The 23579-nt window shown below is 36.3% G+C and overlaps 1 protein-coding gene across 1 annotated transcript in view; it reads right to left on the bottom strand.

The window, feature by feature from the left end:
- Window positions 1–8691, bottom strand: part of LOC106056143 (putative ferric-chelate reductase 1 homolog) — a 58553-nt gene extending 49862 nt beyond the window's left edge. Inside the window, exon 1 of the mRNA XM_056006622.1 lies at window positions 8520–8691. Coding sequence (XP_055862597.1) covers window positions 8520–8565 — 46 coding nt within the window. The 5' untranslated portion in view covers window positions 8566–8691. The remainder of the gene's footprint in view (window positions 1–8519) is intronic.
- Between the last annotated feature and the right edge of the window lie 14888 nt (window positions 8692–23579).

Below are 23579 nucleotides of genomic sequence, written 5' to 3'. Positions count from 1 at the left end.
AATAACTTATTCTAGGGGCATGCACAGAACAAAGAACAATAACTCTGCAACACCTAATTTTCCTAAACAAATTCTATTCAAAGATGTGTGTTCAGTGTCGGGATGCCATTAACACTGTTGTTCCAACTAACGCCGCAATCTTGTTATTCCATTACATAGCATTAGCACAATTTTTTTTTTTTTGTGACTCCAGATAAAAGTAAATTTTTTTTGGCATATGAAAACTTGGTGGAAAACAGAGACTTAAACAATAACATTTATATTTCTAAAAGCTGACATCTGAATAGAGCATCAAAAGGATTAGTGATATAACAATACCAAGTACAAAGTTTGCCTAGGAAGGATGAGACGGGAAGATGGTGTAGGCTTTCGTCAACTCATTGATGTGTTGAATTACACTGTTACTAAATGTGTCCGCTATCGACAACAGATGCAGTTAATTAAGAACTAGTCGACGCCGCTATTTTTAGTATTTAGTAACATGTGAATACAGGGAAGATTACATGTTCTCTCCCCCCCCCCTCTTTTTTTTCATCGCGAAATTTACGTGGGGTAACTCTAGCCCGACTTGCAGAAATAAAAGAGTTATCTTTCCATGACTTTTGGTGGTGTCACGCATAGAATAGAATTATATATATATATATATAGATAGATAAATGTTGTCAACAGAAACATGTAGGCATAACTCTTAACAAAACAAGTAACCATAACTCTTTGCACCAAAAACAAAACTTCTGACAACAGAAACAAATAACCATAACTCTTGACAACAGAAACTATTAACTTTACCTTTTGCAACATAAACAAGGGTGTACTGTATGATAGAAGGAGCAAGTAACCATAACTCCTAACAACAGAAACAAGGGACCTCTAATCATAACTCTTGAACAGAAACAGATAGCTCTGGACATACTAAAAGAATGTCTTGGTCTGTAAATATTTCGAGTGTTGTCTAAGAAGCTGGGAACACGTCCAGTGTGTGGCTCTTCAGTGAGGGAGATACAGATGACAGATGAAGGGAAAAGAAACCCGATACATTAAAAAGCAGGTGTTTGGTGTGCCTTCCCCTTTTAAACAGAATTTTTTTTTTTTTTTTGACGCCACTAAACGTTACCAACCCGATGTCACACTTTGAACCAAATATATGGTCGAATGTTCTCTCACGTGGTTTAATGGATGAGGGCACGCGATTAAACGACAGAAGAAGGAACTAGTACAAGGGCCTCTGGTCATAACTCAGTTCAATCACGACATTTACCTCCCTCGGACAGCCTCGCGTTCCTCTTTCTAAGTCCAATCTTTTTTGTTTCTGTCAATAGTCAACACATCAATAGCTCGACGTCAAGAATCAACCTAGCAGGACCTAACATAGTGTTACGAATGAACAGTGACAGGTAGAGGTCACTATGTGTGACCCCGGCGAGATGACACAGCACCGAGTGTTATCTGGAATCTATGCATGTAAACAAAGACAGGATGGGACGTGCCTCACGTGTTGTTCCAGAGGACGAACAGATTTACGAAGGGGGGCATTGTGACAAATGAACAGTGACAGTTAGAGGTCACTACGTGTGACCTCGGCGAGATGACACTGCAGCAGGCATCCTCTGGAATCGACATGTATAAACAACAACAGGATGTGATGTTTCCTCCCATGTTGTTCCAGAGGGTACTAGCAGTGTTTTTGCAACAATAGACAAGCGATTAGGGACTCTTTATAAACCAGAGATGTTCATGTGAAAAGAGTCAGTACAGTCGTCGATACTGTTCTCTACTGTGCGAGACAGTAGAAGAGAGTGGACTTGAGCCGTTACAGTCGATACAGTCGATGTAAGACGTATACGCTACATGTTACAGTGACGAATTGTTATAGTTATAATTTAAATAAAGTTATTTAAAGCTGAAAGTTGAGTCGTCAAGTTCTTTGCAGTGTTTCTTTTATTTGTGTGCCTAGTACATTTAGCCAGAAAATCAGAAACACGTAACAATATAACACAGAGCAGATCTATATGGCGAAATAAAACAGATTCAACCAAAGTGGAGATAATTAACATAGCGTATAACTCTTGAACAGAGATCCTATTGTCACCATTAATACGCAGGTTGATATGCCAGGAGTTCTTACATATTGAAAGGAATCTTTTGATTCGCTTATAGTGTGAACGTCCGGTGTTTTTATTAACCAGTCATGCGGAACGAGTTTAAGACTTTTCGTCTGTTGTCAGAGAAACACATGGTAGTTGTTTTTTTTTTTATAGCTTGGTTTAATATTATTTAATATTTATATTATATTCTGATTCTTATACCTGTTCTAACGTTAGTGGCTATTTTCTAGGCAGAATTTTTATATTAAATTTGTGTTCTCTTTTTGTTTATTCAGAAAGCCCGGTCCGAAATTTTTATTCTATATACTATTCTTTATATCCATATTTCTCTGCAAAAGAGCTGACAGCTCAGCAGCAAAAAGCAGGCTAGAAGAAGAAGATATCCATATTCCCTGACTTCCTTTAATGTCTGTATGTTTATGTTGGAGCCATGTTGTAGACTATCAATTATCCAAGCGGCACTTGCGTTCAGACAACGTTCCATCAAAGACGTAAGATATATTTACACCCAAACTGCTGCTACAGGTCTCCAACCCTTTACTTTATCAATCCGCCATTACCGGAAGTGCAGTCGCATCTAGTCCTACTAGTCTGTTGCTAGTAGCCCAAACCTTTTGCTGACACCCTGGGAAAGACGGGGAACTAGGCTGAACTCAAGTTAGGAGCCGCCGCGGGCACGTTGCCCTGCCTCATCGTGGCGCCCGCGTGGAAACGGCCATTTGAGGAAGTGGCTAGGCTAAATGGGTAGCAACACAGGACTCCCGTGGGGATGCCCACGGGTAGACGAGAGTCCACTCATTGCACGGGCGGGGTTGTAATAAAGTCCCCACAAACATGTCACCAATCCATGCGCTGTTCCTCAAAGGGACCGTTACACAAATGGCGGGTCCCGCACAGTTAGCTTGGTACATTGAAGGAAAATGGCAGAAGTCCCCGGTGCATTCTCGGCCTTCGGCCGTGTATCTAGCCCACGTGTCGGGGGCCAAACGCATCGGTCAACAGCAATGCCTTACATAGGCATTGTCTAGGGTCTCTCCCAAACAGAACTGTGTGTTCACACAGTTTTTTTTTTTTTTTTACTGTTTGGCGTCCAAACAGGGTTTTTTTTCAAACTTAGAGCTCGAAGAGCCTTCGGCTCAGCTCTTAGACATCAACAAGTTAGGAGCCGCAAAGATAGCCGTTCAAATGAAAAGAGATATAGCACAAGGCAAGGCAGCAGGAGGGCCGGCCTTAGTCATAGGCAATCAAGGCAACGCACTGAACTAAAAAAAAATTAGAGTGAAAATTGCGAAACTTAAATCAGATCTCAAAAATAGTAGAGAATTATGACTCTGTTTTCTAGTCTTACTATGTCTCCCCCACGAAAATTGCGCTCAGTCATTTGTCAATTTAGATGTACATGGAAAGGTTTTTAATAAATTGTGAATTTTATTTTTTCGCTGTTTCTTTTTTTTATATTTTTTTTTATTTCATTTGGGGTCACCAAATTCACTTCGCCTAGAGCCTCCAATTATCCAGGGTCGGCCCTGGCAGCAGTATACGCTATGCAGCTCCCTATGGTTTGAGCGTAAAGTGAGATACACTAATTAATACAACTACAACGTAGTCTGATTCTCAGATCTGACAGTTTTGTTTGGATAGAAATGAATTAGTCAAGAAATCTGTGGAAATAAAAAAGTAAGATTTGGCCTTTAAATCAAAGCTTCTACAAACACAGTCCAAGAGACATAGCGCAGCTCAAACAAAGGGCTGGGAGCAAAGTAAACAGAGGACTGAGAGCTGATCCAATAAGAGCACTGAGAGCTGATCCAATAAGAGCACTGAGAGCTGATCCAATAAGAGTTTGAGAACCGATCAAAGAAGATATAGCCGCTATTTATTTTTTAAGTTAGCTTTAAAAATGTACAATTATTAAATGGCGAATCAATTATTAAAATAATGAGCGAAAACATTCCCCACAGTATTCACACCGAGTCTAGTAATAATATATTTGAGCATTTTACAAAACTGACGTTACATTTATCGCTAGAGTCACATTGACTTCTAGAATCTCATACAATGATTGAGTCAAACTGCTGATTTACATTTCGTGACATTTCCCATCATTTACTTTATCGTTCCGTTATTACCGGAAGCGCGGTTGGATCTAGATCTAGCAGACGATCTCTGGCTAGTATGTTGCTAGCAGCGCCACCTGATAGCTTTGTTTGGACATTGGCTTACAATCACAATTTCATAATTGATTTTGCTAGCCGAGTGCACGGTGCTGTTTGCGAAGGTATCTGTTGAGTTAATTAACATTAATCTTCTTTTGTGTGTGTGTCTGCTGTGTCATAATTTTTTAAAACCATTTGACACCAGCCCCTGACATTAACTTTTCCTCAGGTTTCAACGTGTTCTCATCAAGGTCACCTCCTGATTTCGCAACAGATAAGTTTATTTTGTTAAGAGTCTTTTGCAGCGCTGAATTTACGTCAGTGCAGATATTCATGGCTTCACTCTTGGCAACGAGCTATTGGTATTAACTGCCCACAAGTTGTGACGTTGCAGGTCAGTGTCGAGGCCTTCTATAACGAGTGGTCTGGCTTTAATACAGTAACAGCAGACAGAGAGGCGCTACCTCTGCCAACCAATCCCTGTCCTGTTTGTACAATGGTTTACGTACAAGGATGACGTCACGTCGACTTATTACGTATAAACATTTTCTCAATCAAATCATTTTTTTTTGTTTTCCAAATAAAAATAGACATTTTTTAATGTGATAACGAGAGAGAAAGAGATTTTTTTTAATTATTATTAATTCATGTTATTTTTTATTTATTTCTCAGAAAAGTAAACGATGGATAAGAGAGGGAGTGATGTGGAAAAAAAAAGAGGAAAAGAGAGAGAGAGAGAGAGAGAGAAGTAGCAAAAAGTTAAGAAAACTAGGAAAGAGGGAGACGATAGAAAGTAAGAGTCAAAGGAAAATATGGAGAAAAAAGAGAGAGATAGAGACAGAGAGAAAGAAAGAGAAAAAAAGAGAGAGAGAGTGGAGAAGGCGTGGACGCAATGAGGATGAAGAGATAGAATCAAAAAGTTTTTTAAAGTATAAATTCCATTTCCATTTAATCCTACTGGTATTTCATGTTGAAAACTATAGTTCAATTATATTGTATTCTATATCATTCTATGTTCATCTGGTACATACACCATACCATGTTGATCCTTCAAAATTGCATTGTTTAATTAACATCTCGATCTAACAGTGTGTCACAAGTATTAACGATATAACCATCTGCTATGTATCGACTAATATTGAAGAATACAGATTACCGGGAACAAATATTTAAGTAAAAAGGGGTACAGGTAACATTTATGTGAGAAAAGTGGTTATCTGGGACAAATATCTAAGAGAAAAGGGTACCGGGAACTTGTAGGCCTATGTGAGAGAAAGGGCTAGCGGGAACAAATATTTAAGAAAGAGGAGTACTGGGAACATATATGTGAGAGAAAGGGCTAGCAGGAACAAATATTTAAGAAAGAGGAGTACTGGGAACATATATGTGAGAGAAAGGGCTAGCGGGAACAAATATATAAGAAAGAGGGGTACTGGGAACATATATGTGAGAGAAAGGGCTAGCGGGAACAAATATATAAGAAAGAGGAGTACTGGGAACATATATGTGAGAGAAAGGGCTAGCGGGAACAAATATATAAGAAAGAGGGGTACTGGGAACATATATGTGAGAGAAAGGGCTAGCGGGAACAAATATATAAGAAAGAGGGGTACTGGGAACATATATGTGAGAGAAAGGGCTAGCGGGAAAAAATATAAGAAAGAGGAGTACTGGGAACATATATGTGAGAGAAAGGGCTAGCGGGAACAAATATTTAAGAAAGAGGAGTACTGGGAACATATATGTGAGAGAAAGGGCTAGCGGGAACAAATATATAAGAAAGAGGGGTACTGGGAACATATATGTGAGAGAAAGGGCTAGCAGGAACAAATATATAAGAAAGAGGGGTACTGGGAACATATACGTGAGAGAAAGGGCTAGCGGGAACAAATATATAAGAAAGAGGGGTACTGGGAACATATATATGAGAGAAAGGGCTAGCTGGAACAAATATATAAGAAAGAGGGGTACTGGGAACATATATGTGAGAGTAAGGGCTAGCTGGAACAAATATATAAGAAAGAGGGGTACCGGGAACATATATGTGAGAGTAAGGGCTAGCGGGAACAAATATATAAGAAAGAGGGGTACCGGGAACATATATGTGAGAGAAAGGGCTAGCTGGAACAAATATATAAGAAAGAGGGGTACCGGGAACATATATGTGAGAGAAAGGGCTAGCTGGAACAAATATATAAGAAAGAGGGGTACCGGGAAAAAAAAAAATATATATATATATATGAGAGAAACAGCTAGCGGGAACAAATGTTTAAGAAAAAAGGGTACCAGTAACATATATCTGGGACAAATTTTTAAGAGAAAAGGGTACCACGTGCATGTAATTAAGACCAAGGGGTACCAAGAACAAATATGTGAGAGAAAGGGGTACCGGAAGCGTATTTGTGAGAGAAAGGTGTACCGGAAGCGTATTTGTGAGAGAAAGGTGTACCGGAAGCGTATTTGTGAGAGAAAGAGGTACCGGAAGCAAATTTGTGAGAGAAAGGGGTACCGGAATCAAATTTGTGAGAGAAAGGGGAAACGGTAGAAAACATGAAAGAGAAAAGGATATCGGTAGAGAATATGTGAAAAAAGTTGATACCGGAAACAGAAATATATGTGAGATAGACGGGCACCGGAAACCAAAAGCTTGCAATTATTTGAGGGAAAGACATAACAGGAAACAATGTTTGTAAAAACTATAAATGTGTTACATCAATTCTAAATGTCGGAAAAAAACAACATAGATGGATTACAAAAGCATACGATGGAAAGATGACGGTCAACAACAACAATAAAATGAATAATAATAATAATAATAATAATAATAATAATATCGGACTGACAAAATGGTAGATTTAATCGCCTTGAGCTGCTGTTTATTGATAAAAAGGGAAAAAACGCTACCATTATTGACATCGCCGTACCACTGTCTCATAAATTAATAAAAACTGAAATGGAAAAACAACGAAAGTATGGGAAGCTAGGCTTGGAGATTAAGCGTTTATGGTAGTTATCTAAAATAACAATATACCCCATTGTTATATCAACCGAGGGGATAATGTCAACTGACCTCACAGATACCTTCAAGGCCCTTAATATTCCTAAGAAGACTCTCGTTGCCTGTCAGAGGACGGTATTGCTGCAGATCTGGCACATCACCAGAAAGTTTCTAGCAGCGGACACTGATAAAGGGACTACAAGGAGTTTTGTTTCTCTTAACGAAACTCGACAGTGGCAGTGCCAGAGAATGAATATTCGTAATAATGATAATAATAACACTGTTAAGAGGACTACAATGAATTTTGTTTCCCTTTAACGAAGCTCGACCCTGTCTCTTCCATAGGATGAAAATTAGTTCATTATCACAACAATAATAATAGTGATGAAAATGAATCGGCGATTCCCAGTAATAAGCCACGGCAATAGGTTTGGAACATCAAGAGAACAAAAGTGGACATCGATTAGACCCAGCTTTGAGTTAATTACCTCTACCTGTACTTCCCAGCTGTGACGCATATCTAGTAGTAGATGTACGAGAAAAAAATATAAGGACTATCGTGTTGTTGTTTTTCTGGTCTCATGTGAACAATACTGTCATTTTTTTAACACAATAAACGTCTTAATTAAATTACCCAGAAAACACTACTTTTGTTTTTTGTGTTCCTTTTTGATGTTTACAACGCTAAGCAAGATGTCGCCTTCAGAGCTAGTTAGAAAGGTCTAAATCATTTTTCAACACTGCTTCAGACACGGCACACACATTTCTATCGCTATTTAGCCCTATAATATTATTTGAATAGAGAAAAGGATTTTTTTTAAAATTAGGCCCATAAGCCTATGAGGCCTCCTTTCTTTGTCATGGCTTTCAAATATTTGAGTATCCGTATCACTATATTTTATTAAAAAAAAACAACTTACGTAAATAGTTAATAAATAGTTATTCGTTTTGTAATAAAACCATAGAACTAATTTAATTAAAATTAATTGGTTGTAATGTCTTATAATGTGTGTCCCTGTCACAAACGTCTTATGAAAGTCGTAACGTTGGCTTATTATTATAACTTATTATAAATTATTATTTTGTATTATTCATGGAAGGTCATAGAAAACAAACGCGTAAATGAGTACAGTTCTTTCATTAGACAAGTATGACATCTTATATCTTATCTTTAGTTAACCAATACTTATGTGACATACTATAGTTTACATCCAACAATCTAAACATTTTAGAATTTAAAAAGGTCAATAATATACTTACTAAACAAAAAAATCAAAACACACTTAGACGCGTTCATGTTATGCATAATTATCCTTGTGATTAATACTAATCAGAAATGAGAAACACATGAATGAAATCCCCTTTTCTTAGGCAAGTCTAGCTCGAGCTGTGCGATTGACGCTCAAGGATTTTAGACTGCTAGTTGGTCGCTGGCTCAGTCGATGCCCGCTTCATTTGTTGGTCTTTAGTTTTCATCCGATGTAATGAATGGCAAATTTATTTATCAAGTCGTTTTTTCTTTTGAGAGTGTTGACTTAATATGAGCCCTGGTCTACTTTGGCAGCTAGGATCAGGGCCGGTCCTAGCGATTGCGGGGCCATATGCGAAACTGATTGCGCGGGGCCTAGTTTGTGTGGGAATAAGGATAATAAGTGAAAATTAAGATTTTGTATAAGAAAAAAATTCGACTTTGAATTGTATTCATTCTTTACTAAGTTAAAAATTGCGATCTGTACTTGACGAACCTTGTAACCAATGACATATTTAAATGCCAGTGACTATAAAACTAAATAAAGTATTGGAACTTCCGATTAAGGTCAAATTTGCCCGATTATTACATTTTATTACATGAAAGCTGAAAATGCTTTTTTTTTCTTTTATCGCGCGTAGGATTGGCGTTGTCCGCAATGAATGACACCCACAAATGACAATTTTGTCTATTTTTCTGGAGATTTTTAAGAGTTTTCAGGAGATTTTAATAAATTCAGGAGATTTCCATAAGTTTTTCGTATATTTTTTGCAATTTAATAATTACACCTTGAATTAGCCTATGAAAGCGCGGGGCCCACTGCAACCGCATAGGTTGCAGTGGCCTAAGACCGGCCCTGGCTAGGATGAATCTAAGTTTGAAAATCTGAGCTTCAATTTTACGCTATTAAGGGCCAGGCTTGTAGACATATTTAGTTCACCAAATATCGGTCACATGTACATTTTTGATCGTTTAGTACTGATGATGTATGTCTTCACTTTATTTTGATTGGGTCTAAACAAGTGTATATAAATGTTGTTCTGACACAAATTTCTTAAGAAAGAAGAAATTCCTGACATATTTTAAATTGTTGACTTTAACTTAAAGTCATTATCATCATCATCAAACTCCAGTGTGGTGTGCACTATGGGCTGTCGTTTTGTGGTCTCATTGGTCCCGGGTTTGAAGCCTGCCCGTTGCCATCCCACGTCGTCCTGTAGAATGTTTGGTCTAAGATGTAATTATCTTCCGAAATTGAAGGAACATTCTAAGCATGGAAAAGAAAACAAGAAAAAAAAACTTAACAAAACAAGGGCAGTAACCTATCCTACAATTTAGATATTCATGATACAAATTCCATTTAGCTACAACAGATTATTAAATATGTTAATGTATTTAATCTGGATTAGTAAAACTAATAGAGTTATATATGGCTATTATTTGTAATAACAATGTTTAAAATACAAAGTTTCCACAAACGACTTGTTAACACAATTGTATTTATAGTATTCTCAGCGTATAATCAAACATTGTTTTGAGATATATCATGTTTAGAACTTTCATCGTCATTACTGCCTATCCAGGTGGATTTGCAATATAGTCTGAGACTTGTATAACTCTCAGGTCGTAAAAGTTTTAATCCAACATTTCATGCTGCGTTATCGTCTGTGAAAAGTCTTACAATAATAGACATTTATAGCAAGTCTTTAGGGGTTCCTTCTTATCGTGAGTGGGCGCAGTATGTAGTCTTAACTTAAATAACTTAACCGAGATCTTTCCTTTTCTCAGATATATATATATAGAAAAAAACATTTTAAAACCTTAACAAATCAAGGGCAGTAACGTAGGCTACATTTTAATTTCCATGATAAAAATTTCATTTAGCTACAACAGATTCTTAATTACGTTAATGTATTTAATTTGTATAAGTAAAACTAATAGAGTTATGCATGCTTATTATATGTTATAACATTTTAAAAAATTCAAAGTCTCAACAAAAGTATTGTGAACAGAATTGTAGGTATTGTAGGCCATTTTCAGCGTATAACCAAACATTTCTTTGTTATACATCTCTTCTGAAACATTCATCGTCATTGTACATAGATAGGAGGGTTTTTTGTAAATTGTCTGAGAATTGTCAAACTCTGAGAACATAAAGATTGACTAGTTTCAACCAAACATTTCATGTTGCGTTATTGTCTGTGACGGACTCTGTGGAAAGTTTTGTAATAATCCACATTTATCTCAAGTCGAGATTCTTTCTTCTCCTGAGTGGGCGCAGTAAGTAATCTGAACTTAGACCTTTCCTTTTGTCAGACATATAGTCTACACAAGTTGTAGCACTTTTTGAAGAGGCGCACCAGGGCATGTGAGTGTGGTACTGGCCGCACGGGGCATCATTTGGTGATAACAAAATCTCGCACAATTTTAACATTTGGAACCCGAGGTCCTGATTTAGGGATCTTCGTGTTAACAAGATCGTTCCCTGTCAGCCAGATTTAGCGGTTTCAAGTAACTTTTCAGTCTGAAATTTTTAAAATCTGGCACTTCGTGGTCATCATTAAGGAGGCAAAGAATAATTTGAAGAACTAAAATCAAGGACATCTCTCTAATTTGGTGATATTAATATCCAAGTACAACCCATTTGAGGGGGGGGGGAGAGATCTGATTGGTAAAGTGCTTGGTAGATATAACTTATTTATTACCTGATATATTTCTTATATTAATAATGCATCAAACAGAATCATCTTGCCGAAGATGTCGATAAATAACTTGACAACAAAAATGAAGAGAAACATCTGTTTTTCCTTTCTTTATCAAACGTCTTCAAACTAAACATTTACGTAAACTTTCAATTTAATACCAACTTGACTTGAATCTCTTGGTAACATTACACTTAATAATACAACTTCAACTAGTGGACCTGCAGTCGTTTTAGAACTCACTACAACACAAGACAGTTACTATGCAAGGACCCCGACTAACTAGCTTCCCCTAATTTTATGCTTTTCTAAACCGTCTTTTCCAGAATCCTAGAAACTTTTATTTTATTCTAAATATTTTATTAACTATGACCTTCTAGAAACTGACGTATGCTATTTTTTTCCCTGACCTCTTTCCCTGACTGGACGTGTGTTGGTTTTCGGTCTTCTTTGAACTGACCCCGGCTTCTAGAAACAAGTCGAATTAGGTCACAGTATCGATTCGTGACATTGTGCTTGTAAATTACTTCTGGAGTACTTTTTTTTTCAATGCTAATGTGTGGACTTCTTATAATCGCAGCATTATCTTATGCCTAAACTTAATTTCTCCAAGACCACTGCAGTAAGTTTAATTTAACACGGCAACTATCTGGGATGAAGTACATAGAATTGTAATTTTGATAAAGCTTTGAGATATTCAATGTTAGTCTTAGGATGGTTGTAAAGTAAAGTATCCCTTTCAGACCATGTGATCTATTTGGCAGATGCTATAAAAGTCAGCTGTTTCTTTGGTCGATTCGAAATGGGGGTGTCATGTGACCAACTCAACGACCAACCTCCTTTACATTCTACAACTTATGACAGGTACCCATTAGTGTAAAAATCCCGAAATTCAAAATCCCAGCCTTCACCAAGATTTGAACCCGAGAACTGTCGGTTGAGAAACCAAGCGCTTTACCACTCACCCCCCCCCCCCTCGAACTGGATTGTACTTGGATAGTAATTTCACCATCTTGGACAGATGTTCATGATTTTGTACTGCAAATTATTCTTTAACTCCTTAATGATGCCCGCTGAGTGCCAGATTTTTTAAAATTTCAGACTATCTTATGGTAACTTACTTGAAACCGCTAAATCTGGCTGACAGAGAATGATCCATTTACTCACACATGACATAATCGGGAACGGGTTCTTAATGTTAACAATAGGCGAAATATTGTTGCCCTTCACCAATTGATGCCCCGTGCGGCCAGTAGCACACGCACATGCCCTGGTACACCTCTTTTGTTTTTAAAAGAGTGTTAAAACTTTAGTAGACTATATATCTGACAAAAGGAAAGATCTAGTTTAAGTTATCTAAGTTAAGACTACATACTGCGCCCACTCACGATAAGAAGGAATCCCTAAAGACTTGCGATAAATGTCGATAACACTTTTCACAGAGTCCATTACAGACGCTAACGCAGCATGAAATGTTGGATTGAAACTTTAACGTTCTGAGAGTTATACAAGTCTCAGACTATATTAGCAAAACACATTTAATAATGGACTTATGACGATGAAAGTTTAAAAGAAGATGTATAACAAAGAAATGTTTCGTTATACGTTGAGAATACAATACCTACTGTTAACAATAATTTTGTGGAGACTTTGTATTTTAAACATTGTTGTAACAAATAATAGCCATACATAACTCTATTAGTTTTACTTATACAAATTAAATACATTAACATATTTAATAATCTGTTGTAGCTAAATGGAATTTTTACCATGGAAATTTAAATTGTAGCCTACGTTACTGCCCTTGTTTTGTTAAGGTTTTTGTTTTGTTTTCAATGCTTAGATTGTCCCTTCAATTTCGGAAGATAATTACACCAGAGACCAAACCTTCCGTAGGACGACGTGGGATAGCAGCGGGCAGGTTCAAACCCGGGACAATTGAGACCACCAAACGACAGCGCATAGTGCATACCACACTACTAGTTAGCCATCACTTGATTGTATTTGAGAATATTTTGGTCAAGAAAATATTTTTATTGTAATAATTTTTGAGTGTCAAAGCGAGACCAACGTTATAAAAAGGCCTAACCACAGACCTGCGATGTAGCAACCTGTGGACAGTTATATCAACTGAAGCTGTATACGCAAAAAGTGTAATGTTTTCAAGAGATTGAAGTAAAGTTGGTGTTAGATGCACTTAGATACTTATTCACATGGTACTGATTTTCTAGGTATTGATGCACTAGGTACTAATCCACTAGGTATTGATGGATCATGGATGAGATACTTATTTACGTGGTACTTATGTCCAAGTTTATGATGCACTAGGTACTGTTTCGTGGTAGTGCAGATGTACTAGATACTGATGCATGAGGTATTGAAGCTCTAGGTACTGCTGCAGGAGGTACTTATGCAAATGGAATTAAAGTACAAAGTACTAAAGAACGTTGTACTGATATGCTAGGTACTGATGCACTAGGTAGTGATTTACGTGATATTGATGCGCTAGGTACTGATCGACGTGGTACCGATGACCTGTTTAATGATTCAAACGGTATTAGTATTAGGCACTGATGCATTAGGTAGTGATTTAAGTGGTATGATGTACCTGGTTATGATGCACTAGGTGCTGTTTCATGTGGTACTCACGAACTAGATAGTGATGCACTAGGTACTGATGTACTGATGCACTAGGTACTGGTGTACTGATGCACTAGGTACTAATGTACTGATGCACTAGGTACTAATGTACTGATGCACTAGGTACTGATATACTAGGTACTGATGCACTAGGTACTGATGCACTAGGTACTGATATACTGATGCACCAGGTACTGATGTACTGATGCATGAGTTTCTGCTAGTCTGAATACAACAATCACATCCTTCAACTCAACAAAGCCATGATACACTTCTAGATCTATTCAATAACACGAGCTATTTGATCTTGTTTTAAATTGTCTACACAATTTACATCCTCTGAAAGCACAAAATAAACGCTTTTGGTCAACAGTTGTTTAGGGAACGTTCGTATAACGTGGGGGGGGGGGGGGTAAGTAACGGGTATAAAAATGTGTTACGAATTGTTACAAGGGTGAAAGAGGTCTGAAGATTTGTTACTAATATCTCGTTGACATGTCACAGGTCCAACTTCACGACTTGTCACGTGACATCAAGCTATTGGTCTAAACTGTCCACTGGTTGGAACATCGCAGGTCAGTGTTTAGGCCTTTTTAACGATTGGTCTTGCTTTGCACTCAAAATGTATTACAATAAAAATATTTACTTGACCGAAATATTCTCAAATACAATCAAGCGATGGCTGACTAAGTACCCGGGTTCGAATCCCGCCCACTGCTATCCCACGTCGTCCTGTGGATAGGTGAAAGTGAATGTGAAATTGAATGCGAACCTGGCCTAACTGATGTCTTATAATGAATATCTAATTGATCTAATTGTTTTGTAAAGGGTCAATTTCTTATTCAAATCTTAAAAAAAAAACGAAAAAAAAAACATTTCCGTAAAAAAAAAAAATATAAGTATATTATGGCACTGCAGTTCACACGACAATATGAAAACCTACTTATTAATTGTTGTTTTAAATTATGTCCTACTTATATGCATACTAAAAAGATTTGTTTTTTCTTTGAAAAAAGTAAACATTATTTTTGGGTAAACTTAGTAGTTAGTAGGCCAGAACTTACATAACGTAGTAATAAAAATGTAAAAAAAAATTAATTTTTTAACAAAAAGTCTAAAACCATTTGCGTAAATGTGTTGAAAATATGCTATGGAGGTGCCTCCCCCACTAAAGAGCCTCCCATACTGTTACTATTAATAGTGAATAGTTGTAAAAGTGGTGTATATTTATGAAAAAACTGCTTGCATAAGTGATTAAAAAAATGAGATATTTCGCTTTTAGAAAAGAAAAAAGTAGCCGTTGCATCAGATCTTTGAATAAACTAAAATAGTATGATGTCGGATGTTCACTATCTTTTCTAGTTTACGAGATCTAAACGGGACGAACAGACAATTCCCACAAAATTACCTTACAGGGGCCGCTAAAATAATAATTAACAAAACAAGGGAAGTTAACGTAGACTAAAAATTTTACTTTCGTGATATGTATCTCTTTATACTTACAAAAGAAGTTTAATTTTGTTAATATATTTAATTTATTTAAGTAAAACTATTATAGTTATGAATGGCTATTATATGCAATAAATATTTTTAAAATACAAAGTTCCAACAAAAGTATTGCTAACAGAATTGTAGACATTGTATTCTCAGCGTATAATCAAACATTTTTTTGAGATACATCTTGTCTCCCACTTTAATCGTAATTAATCAAAAAATAATGGTGTCTCTTCATATTGTCTGAGAATTGTCAAACTCTCAGAACATTAAAACTGAATTGCTTCAACCAAATGTCTGATGTTGCGTGATTGTCTGTGACGGACACTGTGGAAAGGGTTGTAATAGTCCACACTTATCACAAGTCTGAAGAGATTTTTTTCTTGTCCTGAGTGGGCGCAGTAGGTAGTCTTAACTTAGACCTTTTTCTTTTGTCAGATATATAGTCTACAAATGTTTTAACCCTTTTAAGACTAAGACTGCTTTATTGATCCTTATGGACTCATTTCTCATATAAAAACAACACAGCAGAAACAGTCACATAAATTGAATAGACATAATATAAAGAGGCGCACCAGGGCATATACGTTTGGTACTAGCCGCAAGGGGCATCAATTGGTGAAAGGCAACAACATTTCGCACAATTTTAACATTTAGAACCCGATTTAGCGATCTTTGTGTTAACAAAAATCATTCTCTGTCAGTCAGATTTAGCGGTTTCAAGTAACTTTTCAGTCTGAAATTTAAAAAATCTGGCACCTCGTGGGCATCATTAAGAAAGTCAAGAATAATTTGAAGAACAAAAATCAAGGACATCTCTCTAATTTGGTGATATTAATATCCAAGTACAACCCAGTTGAGGTTGGGGGGGGGGGGGGAATCTGAGTGGTAAAGTGCTTGGTGTCTGAACCGAGGGGTCGAGGGTTCAAATCTTGGTGAAGGCTGGGATTTTTTTGAATTTTGGGATTTTTAGGACTACCCTAAGTCCATTCAGCTCTAATGAATACCTGACATTAGTTAGGGAAAATATAGGCGGTTGTTCATTGTGCTGGTGACATGACACCCTCATTAACCGTAGACCAAAGAAACAGCTGACCTTTATAGAATCTGCCCAATAGATCAAATGGTCTGAAAGGGATAATTTACTTTACAACCCAGTTCTGAGACTAACATTGAACATCTCAAAGCTTTCATCAAAATTAAAATTCTATGTAGTTTGTCCCAGATAATGAGGGGGTACATTTCCGTTGAAGTTGAGCTTCTACACTGCAGTGGTCTTGAGAAACTAATCTACACAGTTCAGGGATAAGATAATGCTGCGGTCATTAGAAGTCCACTCTTTAGTAGAGAAAACTAAATTACTCTAGAAGTAATTTACAAGCACAATACATTGTCTGCTTGAACCATTCCATAAAGTATACGCCATGGTAGACGGACTATGCAGGCTGAAGTCAATTCCGTAATTTTTTTTAGTTCGTTTGACCATTTAGAAATCTTCTTCTTCAACTTTAACTACCCGGTACACCACTGGGGCGGCAGAATATCTGATCCCCTAGCAATAAATACTTTAGCGAATCTCAAGAAGGAGCAAAATTTGTAATTTTTTGTTTTGGGACAGTTGTATTTGTAAATATCCACTCAATTCGCTTTGTTTAGAACGAAAATGATGGGAGAGGGAACGTAAACGACAATTGGTTAGTATGGTGTTATATCTGTGTGTGTGTTTCCTAGGTGATATGGAAAGGGAGTATTTATTGTTAGCTCTAAAGAGAGAGCATTAATTTAATATTAGTCTTGTAGAATGATGCAAAATAAGCGGCACTGTCATAAGCTGTGTTAAGTATACCAGACGACTAAAGAATGCCAGGATGTAATGACGTGTTTTGATAGTGGTATAGATTGTTTAAAATATACGTTTATTTCATTTCATCTCAAGTTAGATATATCTATAATGTTATATAAGTTACATTTAGTTTTGTTCACAAAGATACTATTCAAGTGATTTTAAGCTTTATAAGTTAAAGTGTAATAAGCCTAAAGCATTTGTCTACCAGTAGCTACAGCATATGGGACTACGACAAGTAAAAGTTTGAGAAACACGTTTTTTTTTTTAAACAAACAAAATTCATTAATTACATAGAAAGTGCTTCTTGGGATATAGGCCTAACTCTGTTTACAATTTAAAACATTGTCTCCTTGCCTAAAGGGGTGTAACCACTTGTAACCTACTCATAGACATCAATAAATATAGACTGGCCGAAGGAAGTCACTTCATGTAACTTGAAAACATGTATATCTATTGTATTCGGATTTCCGAATTATGAAAAATTGCATGATCTTCATTCTTAGAGATTAAATAAAACTACACTGCCTCCTTATTTACAATATATATAGGTGTGTGGCTGAAATAGATATGAATACTTAACTTTTATACTGCTCATAAATGCTGTATAATAAAGAACACAAAATTGCAAGTCACAAATTTTCGTTTCATAAAACTCTTTAATCGACCAGTCTATATTTATTGATGTCTATGAACCTACTTCATAATATTAATTAAAGGGAAAGAACCAAATAAATAATTGTTTTTTGTTTTTTTTTAAAGGAAGATGCCTCCATAGTGGATTTTCACGATCAATTTTAGATGCCTAACAATGTCAAGGACGTTATATTAAAAGATCTTTGGTGCCAACTAAAAATTTCGCTCTGCAATGGGAAAAGCTTAGAAATTTAATTTTACATTGCTAAAGAAGTGCACACATTTTATAGCATATTTTAAAGTTAAATAGCCAATTAACACCTTTTATCTTCTGTATGAAAATATTAGGTACACTAGCTATTTGTAGGCTATATAGTTATTCGCAATAGATGAAAATCTCATAGAGTTGAAATTCGTGATATTTTTTCTTTATAGTCTTACAATCTATGCCTTGATGAGGTCTGCAAGTGCTCAGTGCACTGCTGTTACAGTCTTACAATCTATGCCTTGATGAGGTCTGCAAGTGCTCAGTGCACTGTTGTTACAGTCTTACAATCTATGTCTTGATGAGGTCTGCAAGTGCTCAGTGCACTGCTGTTACAGTCTTACAATCTATGTCTTGATGAGGTCTGCTAGTGCTCAGTGCACTGCTGTTACAGTCTTACAATCTATGCCTTGATGAGGTCTGCAAGTGCTCAGTGCACTGCTGTTACAGTCTTACAATCTATGTCTTGATGAGGTCTGCAAGTGCTCAGTGCACTGTTGTTACAGTCTTACAATCTATGTCTTGATGAGGTCTGCAAGTGCTCAGTGCACTGTTGTTACAGTCTTACAATCTATGTCTTGATGAGGTCTGCAAGTGTTCAGTGCACTGCTGTTACAGTCTTACAATCTATGCCTTGATGAGGTCTGCAAGTGCTCAGTGCACTGCTGTTACAGTCTTACAATCTATGTCTTGATGAGGTCTGCAAGTGCTCAGTGCACTGCTGTTACAGTCTTACAATCTATGTCTTGATGAGGTCTGCAAGTGCTCAGTGCACTGTTGTTACAGTCTTACAATCTATGTCTTGATGAGGTCTGCAAGTGCTCAGTGCACTGCTGTTACAGTCTTACAATCTATGTCTTGATGAGGTCTGCAAGTGCTCAGTGCACTGCTGTTACAATCTTACAATCTATGCCTTGATGAGGTCTGCAAGTGCTCAGTGCACTGCTGTTACAGTCTTACAATCTATGTCTTGATGAGGTCGGCACGTGCTCAGTGCACTGCTGTTACAGTTTTACAATCTATGTCTTGATGAGGTCTGCAAGTGCTCAGTGCACTGCTGTTACAGTCTTACAATCTATGTCTTGATGAGGTCGGCACGTGCTCGGTGGGCTGTTGTTAATCACGCGCGAGCGATAGAGGACACTTATTAGTGAATTCCTGAGAACTTTTTTTGTTGACACAATTTTTTTAAAGCTTACATGCCGATCTCCCCAACCGGGGAACGCTCTAGCTATTATTTTACGAAGATCTCGAGATAGTTTACTGAACTATCGATCTCCAGGGTCTGATTTAAGGCAGCGCAAAGAGTGAAGCCATAAATGGGCGTCTCCCTCAAGTGGGACCTTCACAAGCTACAAAATAATGTTTAAATCTTACAAATATGAATACTAAATGTAAAAGAAGGAGGAAACTGATATTGAACGCTCGAGTGATCTCATGTGTCATTATTGTAGCATTAGTGAGGATTGTCTTCATTAAAAACTTCGAAAGAGGGTAGGAGTCCCCACAAAAGTACTGATTAGGGCTCCACTTACTTAGATCCGGCACTGCTACTACATATTAACTAATATAAACAAATTCTGTTTTTCATAAGTAAATGCAAAGTGGAGTAATTTTTTTTTTGTTGAGACAGTGGGTAGGCGCCAAAGTGGAGTAACTTTTTTTTGTTGAGACAGTGGGTAGGTGCCAAAGTGGAGTAACTTTTTTTTGTTGAGACAGTGGGTAGGCGCCAAAGTGGAGTAACTTTTTTTTTGTTGAGACAGTGGGTAGGCGCCAAAGTGGAGTAACTTTTTTTTGTTGAGACAGTGGGTAGGCGCCAAAGTGGAGTAAATCTCACTTTCGTTCTATCTTATCATCTAGGTCTAAATGAAATAAAGAGAAGATCAATTCAAGACACAAGATCTAGGTCTAAATGAAATAAAGAGAAGATCAATTCAAGACACAAGATCTAGATCTAAATGAAATAAAGAGAAGATCAATTCAAGACACAAGATCTAGATCTAAATGAAATAAAGAGAAGATCAATTCAAGACACAAGATTTAGGTCTTAATGAAATAAAGAGAAGATCAATTCAAGACACAAGATCTAGATCTAAATGAAATAAAGAGAAGATCAATTCAAGACACAAGATCTAGGTCTTAATGAAATAAAGAGAAGATCAATTCAAGACACAAGATCTAGGTCTTAATGAAATAAAGAGAAGATCAATTCAAGACACAAGATCTAGGTCTTAATGAAATAAAGAGAAGATCAATTCAAGACACAAGATCTAGGTCTTAATGAAATAAAGAGAAGATCAATTCAAGACACAAGATCTAGAGACCCGGGAACAGATGGTAAGAAACAAAGGAGTAGAGAACATAGGTAGCGCCCGGTGCACGACATTTTAATAAAAGTACACTCCATAGAACAATTGAATATATTCCCTAACTAAAATATCCACCATATACATGCAGGCCCGGTCCTAACAGTTGCGGGGCCCAATGCGAAACGGATTGCGCGGGTCCAGTCTGTGTAGGAATAAGGAAATTAAGTGAAAATTAAGAGTTTGTGTTAGAAAACAAATTCGTCTTTGCATTTTCTTCATTCTTTACTACTTACTATAAAATCACGACAAAATTTTTAAAAATATCGCTTTTGATTTTTTTTTTTAAAGATTGAGATAGATTTAGATCTATATTTATATGCCAATGACATTTACAGTACCGGAAGCTCAAAATTGGAAACAGTGAAATCTGCCCATATGGAGTATCACCAGAGAATGCCGACCACGTCCTCCAAAACTGCTCTCTTTACCAAGAGGCCCGAATAAGACACTGGCCCCAAAACACCCCAATAGAAAGAAAACTATATGGAGAGCTCCCTGATTTGGAAACCACTGCGCAGTTTATCTCATGTATTGGTCTAGTCATATGAACACTCCAACATAACAATGAGAACAATGAAGAAGAAGACTTACAGTAAAAGAAAGTTATAGAACTTTCGGAATTGGTTAAATTTAGCCTTGTTATTACAATTTTAAAAAAAAAAGGAACGCTGACAATACCTTTTATTAAATCGCGCGTAGAATTGACGTTTTCAATTTTAAATGATACGCCAAAACGACAATTTTGTCTATTTTTCATGGAGGCCGACCCTGTATACATAATAAGCCTACATTACAAAATGTCACTACTCAATTTCGTTTCTGCAAAATAAGATAGGGGGGCCTACCGTTTAAGGTGATAACAAGTAAAATTAAAAAAAAACAAAAAAACTTAAAAAACAACAACAAAGCTTGTATTTAGTGTATCAATTAGTTTGAATCAGTCATGCCATTAAATTTGTATAGATCTAGAATAGTAATAATAAATCTGTGTGATTACAAATATTTGTACAAACCATATATCAACTCACTCTATTTGTTAAAAAGTTTAAACATGTTTTTATTTTTGTTTAGCGCAATTTCATGCGCTTAGCTTTCTTAATACACTATTGGACTGGGCCAGATGGAAAAGGGTAGTGGAAGAAAGAAGGGTGTATCTGGGTGATCGCTTTTTAAATGCATTAATTAAAAAAAAAAGTGAACGATCTAAATTCGAATTCGAGGTCTAAAGCCTCCTCATCCTTCTCAAGCCAATACACTAAACACTATGCCAGCGAATGGCTAATGAAATAGAAAGTTTTAAACTTTAAAACGGCGACCTACAAAGTATTAAGGGGGCTAATTCAACTTATACCACAACATCAGTCAAGTACAATGGCTTTCCCTTGTTCGAGATAACAAACAAAATATTTAATTACCAATAGTTAAGTAACTAATTTTTTTAATTTATTGATTCTTGTTTTGTCAAGTAAAAGGAATAACTGTGCAAAATTTCAGCTTGATCTGAGATTGTGTGTTTAAAAAAAAAAAGTAAAATCTTTTACCAGACAGACAGATAGTCAGAGGGAGTTTATATAGGCTCTGAAAAAAGACTTATAAGTACATCCATCACCAATTACTGTTGAATCCCCCAGATATTCCTTTCTTTCTCCCCCCCCCCCCATATTTTCCCAACTGGGATAGGATCATAGCACATTGAGAAAGCTATAGCATGAAATAGTGCTAAACCAAAACAATCAGTATAAATATTTATAACCGAACAGACTTATTGTTGTCTTAATATGAAATACTTATTAACCCTAACCCATATTATTTCTTAAATTTGATCGCTTAAAAAACTAGCAAAACAAATATTGAATTTTGCTATTAGAAGGATCGTTAACACTTTGAACCAAATAAAGATGAAAAGAAAAGGGACATAATGAAGAAAAATCAAATTGTTTTAAATTTCGGATAATCTCCCATAACTTGATATTTTTTTATTTTTAAACTTTAATCTTTTAAAACCCAATAATTATGACTTTAATTTTACTCGATCGTTTAAAAAAATTGACTTAAATAATTATAAGTATATTAGCTTTCAATGTTGGAGGCGCGGTGGCTGTGTGATAAGCGCTTGGCTCCCGGGTTCGAATCCTGGTGAAAACAGATTTTTTTTTACTTTCAGGATCTTTAGGGTGCCTCTGAGTCCACCCAGCTCTAATGGGTACCTAACATTAGTTGGTCGTTGTGCTAGCCACATGACACCCTCGTTAAGCATGAACCACAGAAACAGATGACCTTTACACCATCTTCCCCATAGATCACAAGGTCTGAAAGGGGAACTTTACTTTTGAGTTCACTGTAGAGTTGTATTTAACATTTAACTCAAGAAGGAGGAGCTTAAGATAACCATTGGTTACAAAAATTAATGTCTAAAAATAATTGCAAACAAAGAAAATATACACCTAGGATTGAACTTTACACTTTAGAAAAACAAGGTCCCGTTTAGATCTCGTAAACTAGAAAAGATAGTGAAAATCCGACATCATGATATTTTAGACCATTCAAAGTTCTGATGCAACGGCTACTTTCTTCTTTTCTGAAAGCGAAAAAATTCATTTTTAAAATCAACTATGCAAGCAGTTTTTCCAGACAAATACACCATTTTTACAACTATTCACTATTAATAGTACCAAAACACGGGAGGCTATTTAGTAGGGGAGAATATAATCTACCATATTTGCAACACATTTATGCCAACGGTATAGATTTTTTGTAAAATATCTATATTTACAAAAAAATAAAATGGTTTTTTTTTTATGTTATTTTCTCGACAATATTTCATTAGGCATAGAAAGTGAATCAGAGTTTCTCTTTCAAAATCTTCGACAAAAAGGGACAATTGTTTTCGAATGAAATTAATTCAAACATCGAAAAATTGTAGTTCTTAACCGACTATTAAGTTGATTTAGATGAGAAGTAACCAACCACTATGAAATAAAATTTCTGGAACCACATTTCATCCTTTAACTCTAGTGCGCACGCGCACTCTTCTCAAGAAGAAATACTTTTCTTTCAGTAAACAGTGAAGCGAAATGTTTAAAAACGTTTCTTCGCTATATCCAATGAACTTTGTTATGCAG

This window comes from Biomphalaria glabrata, chromosome 12 (genome assembly GCF_947242115.1).
Source record: "Biomphalaria glabrata chromosome 12, xgBioGlab47.1, whole genome shotgun sequence".
Lineage (NCBI taxonomy): Eukaryota > Metazoa > Mollusca > Gastropoda > Planorbidae > Biomphalaria > Biomphalaria glabrata.
Note: the sequence above shows the minus strand (reverse complement) of the source record. Positions and strands in the feature narration are given on the sequence as shown.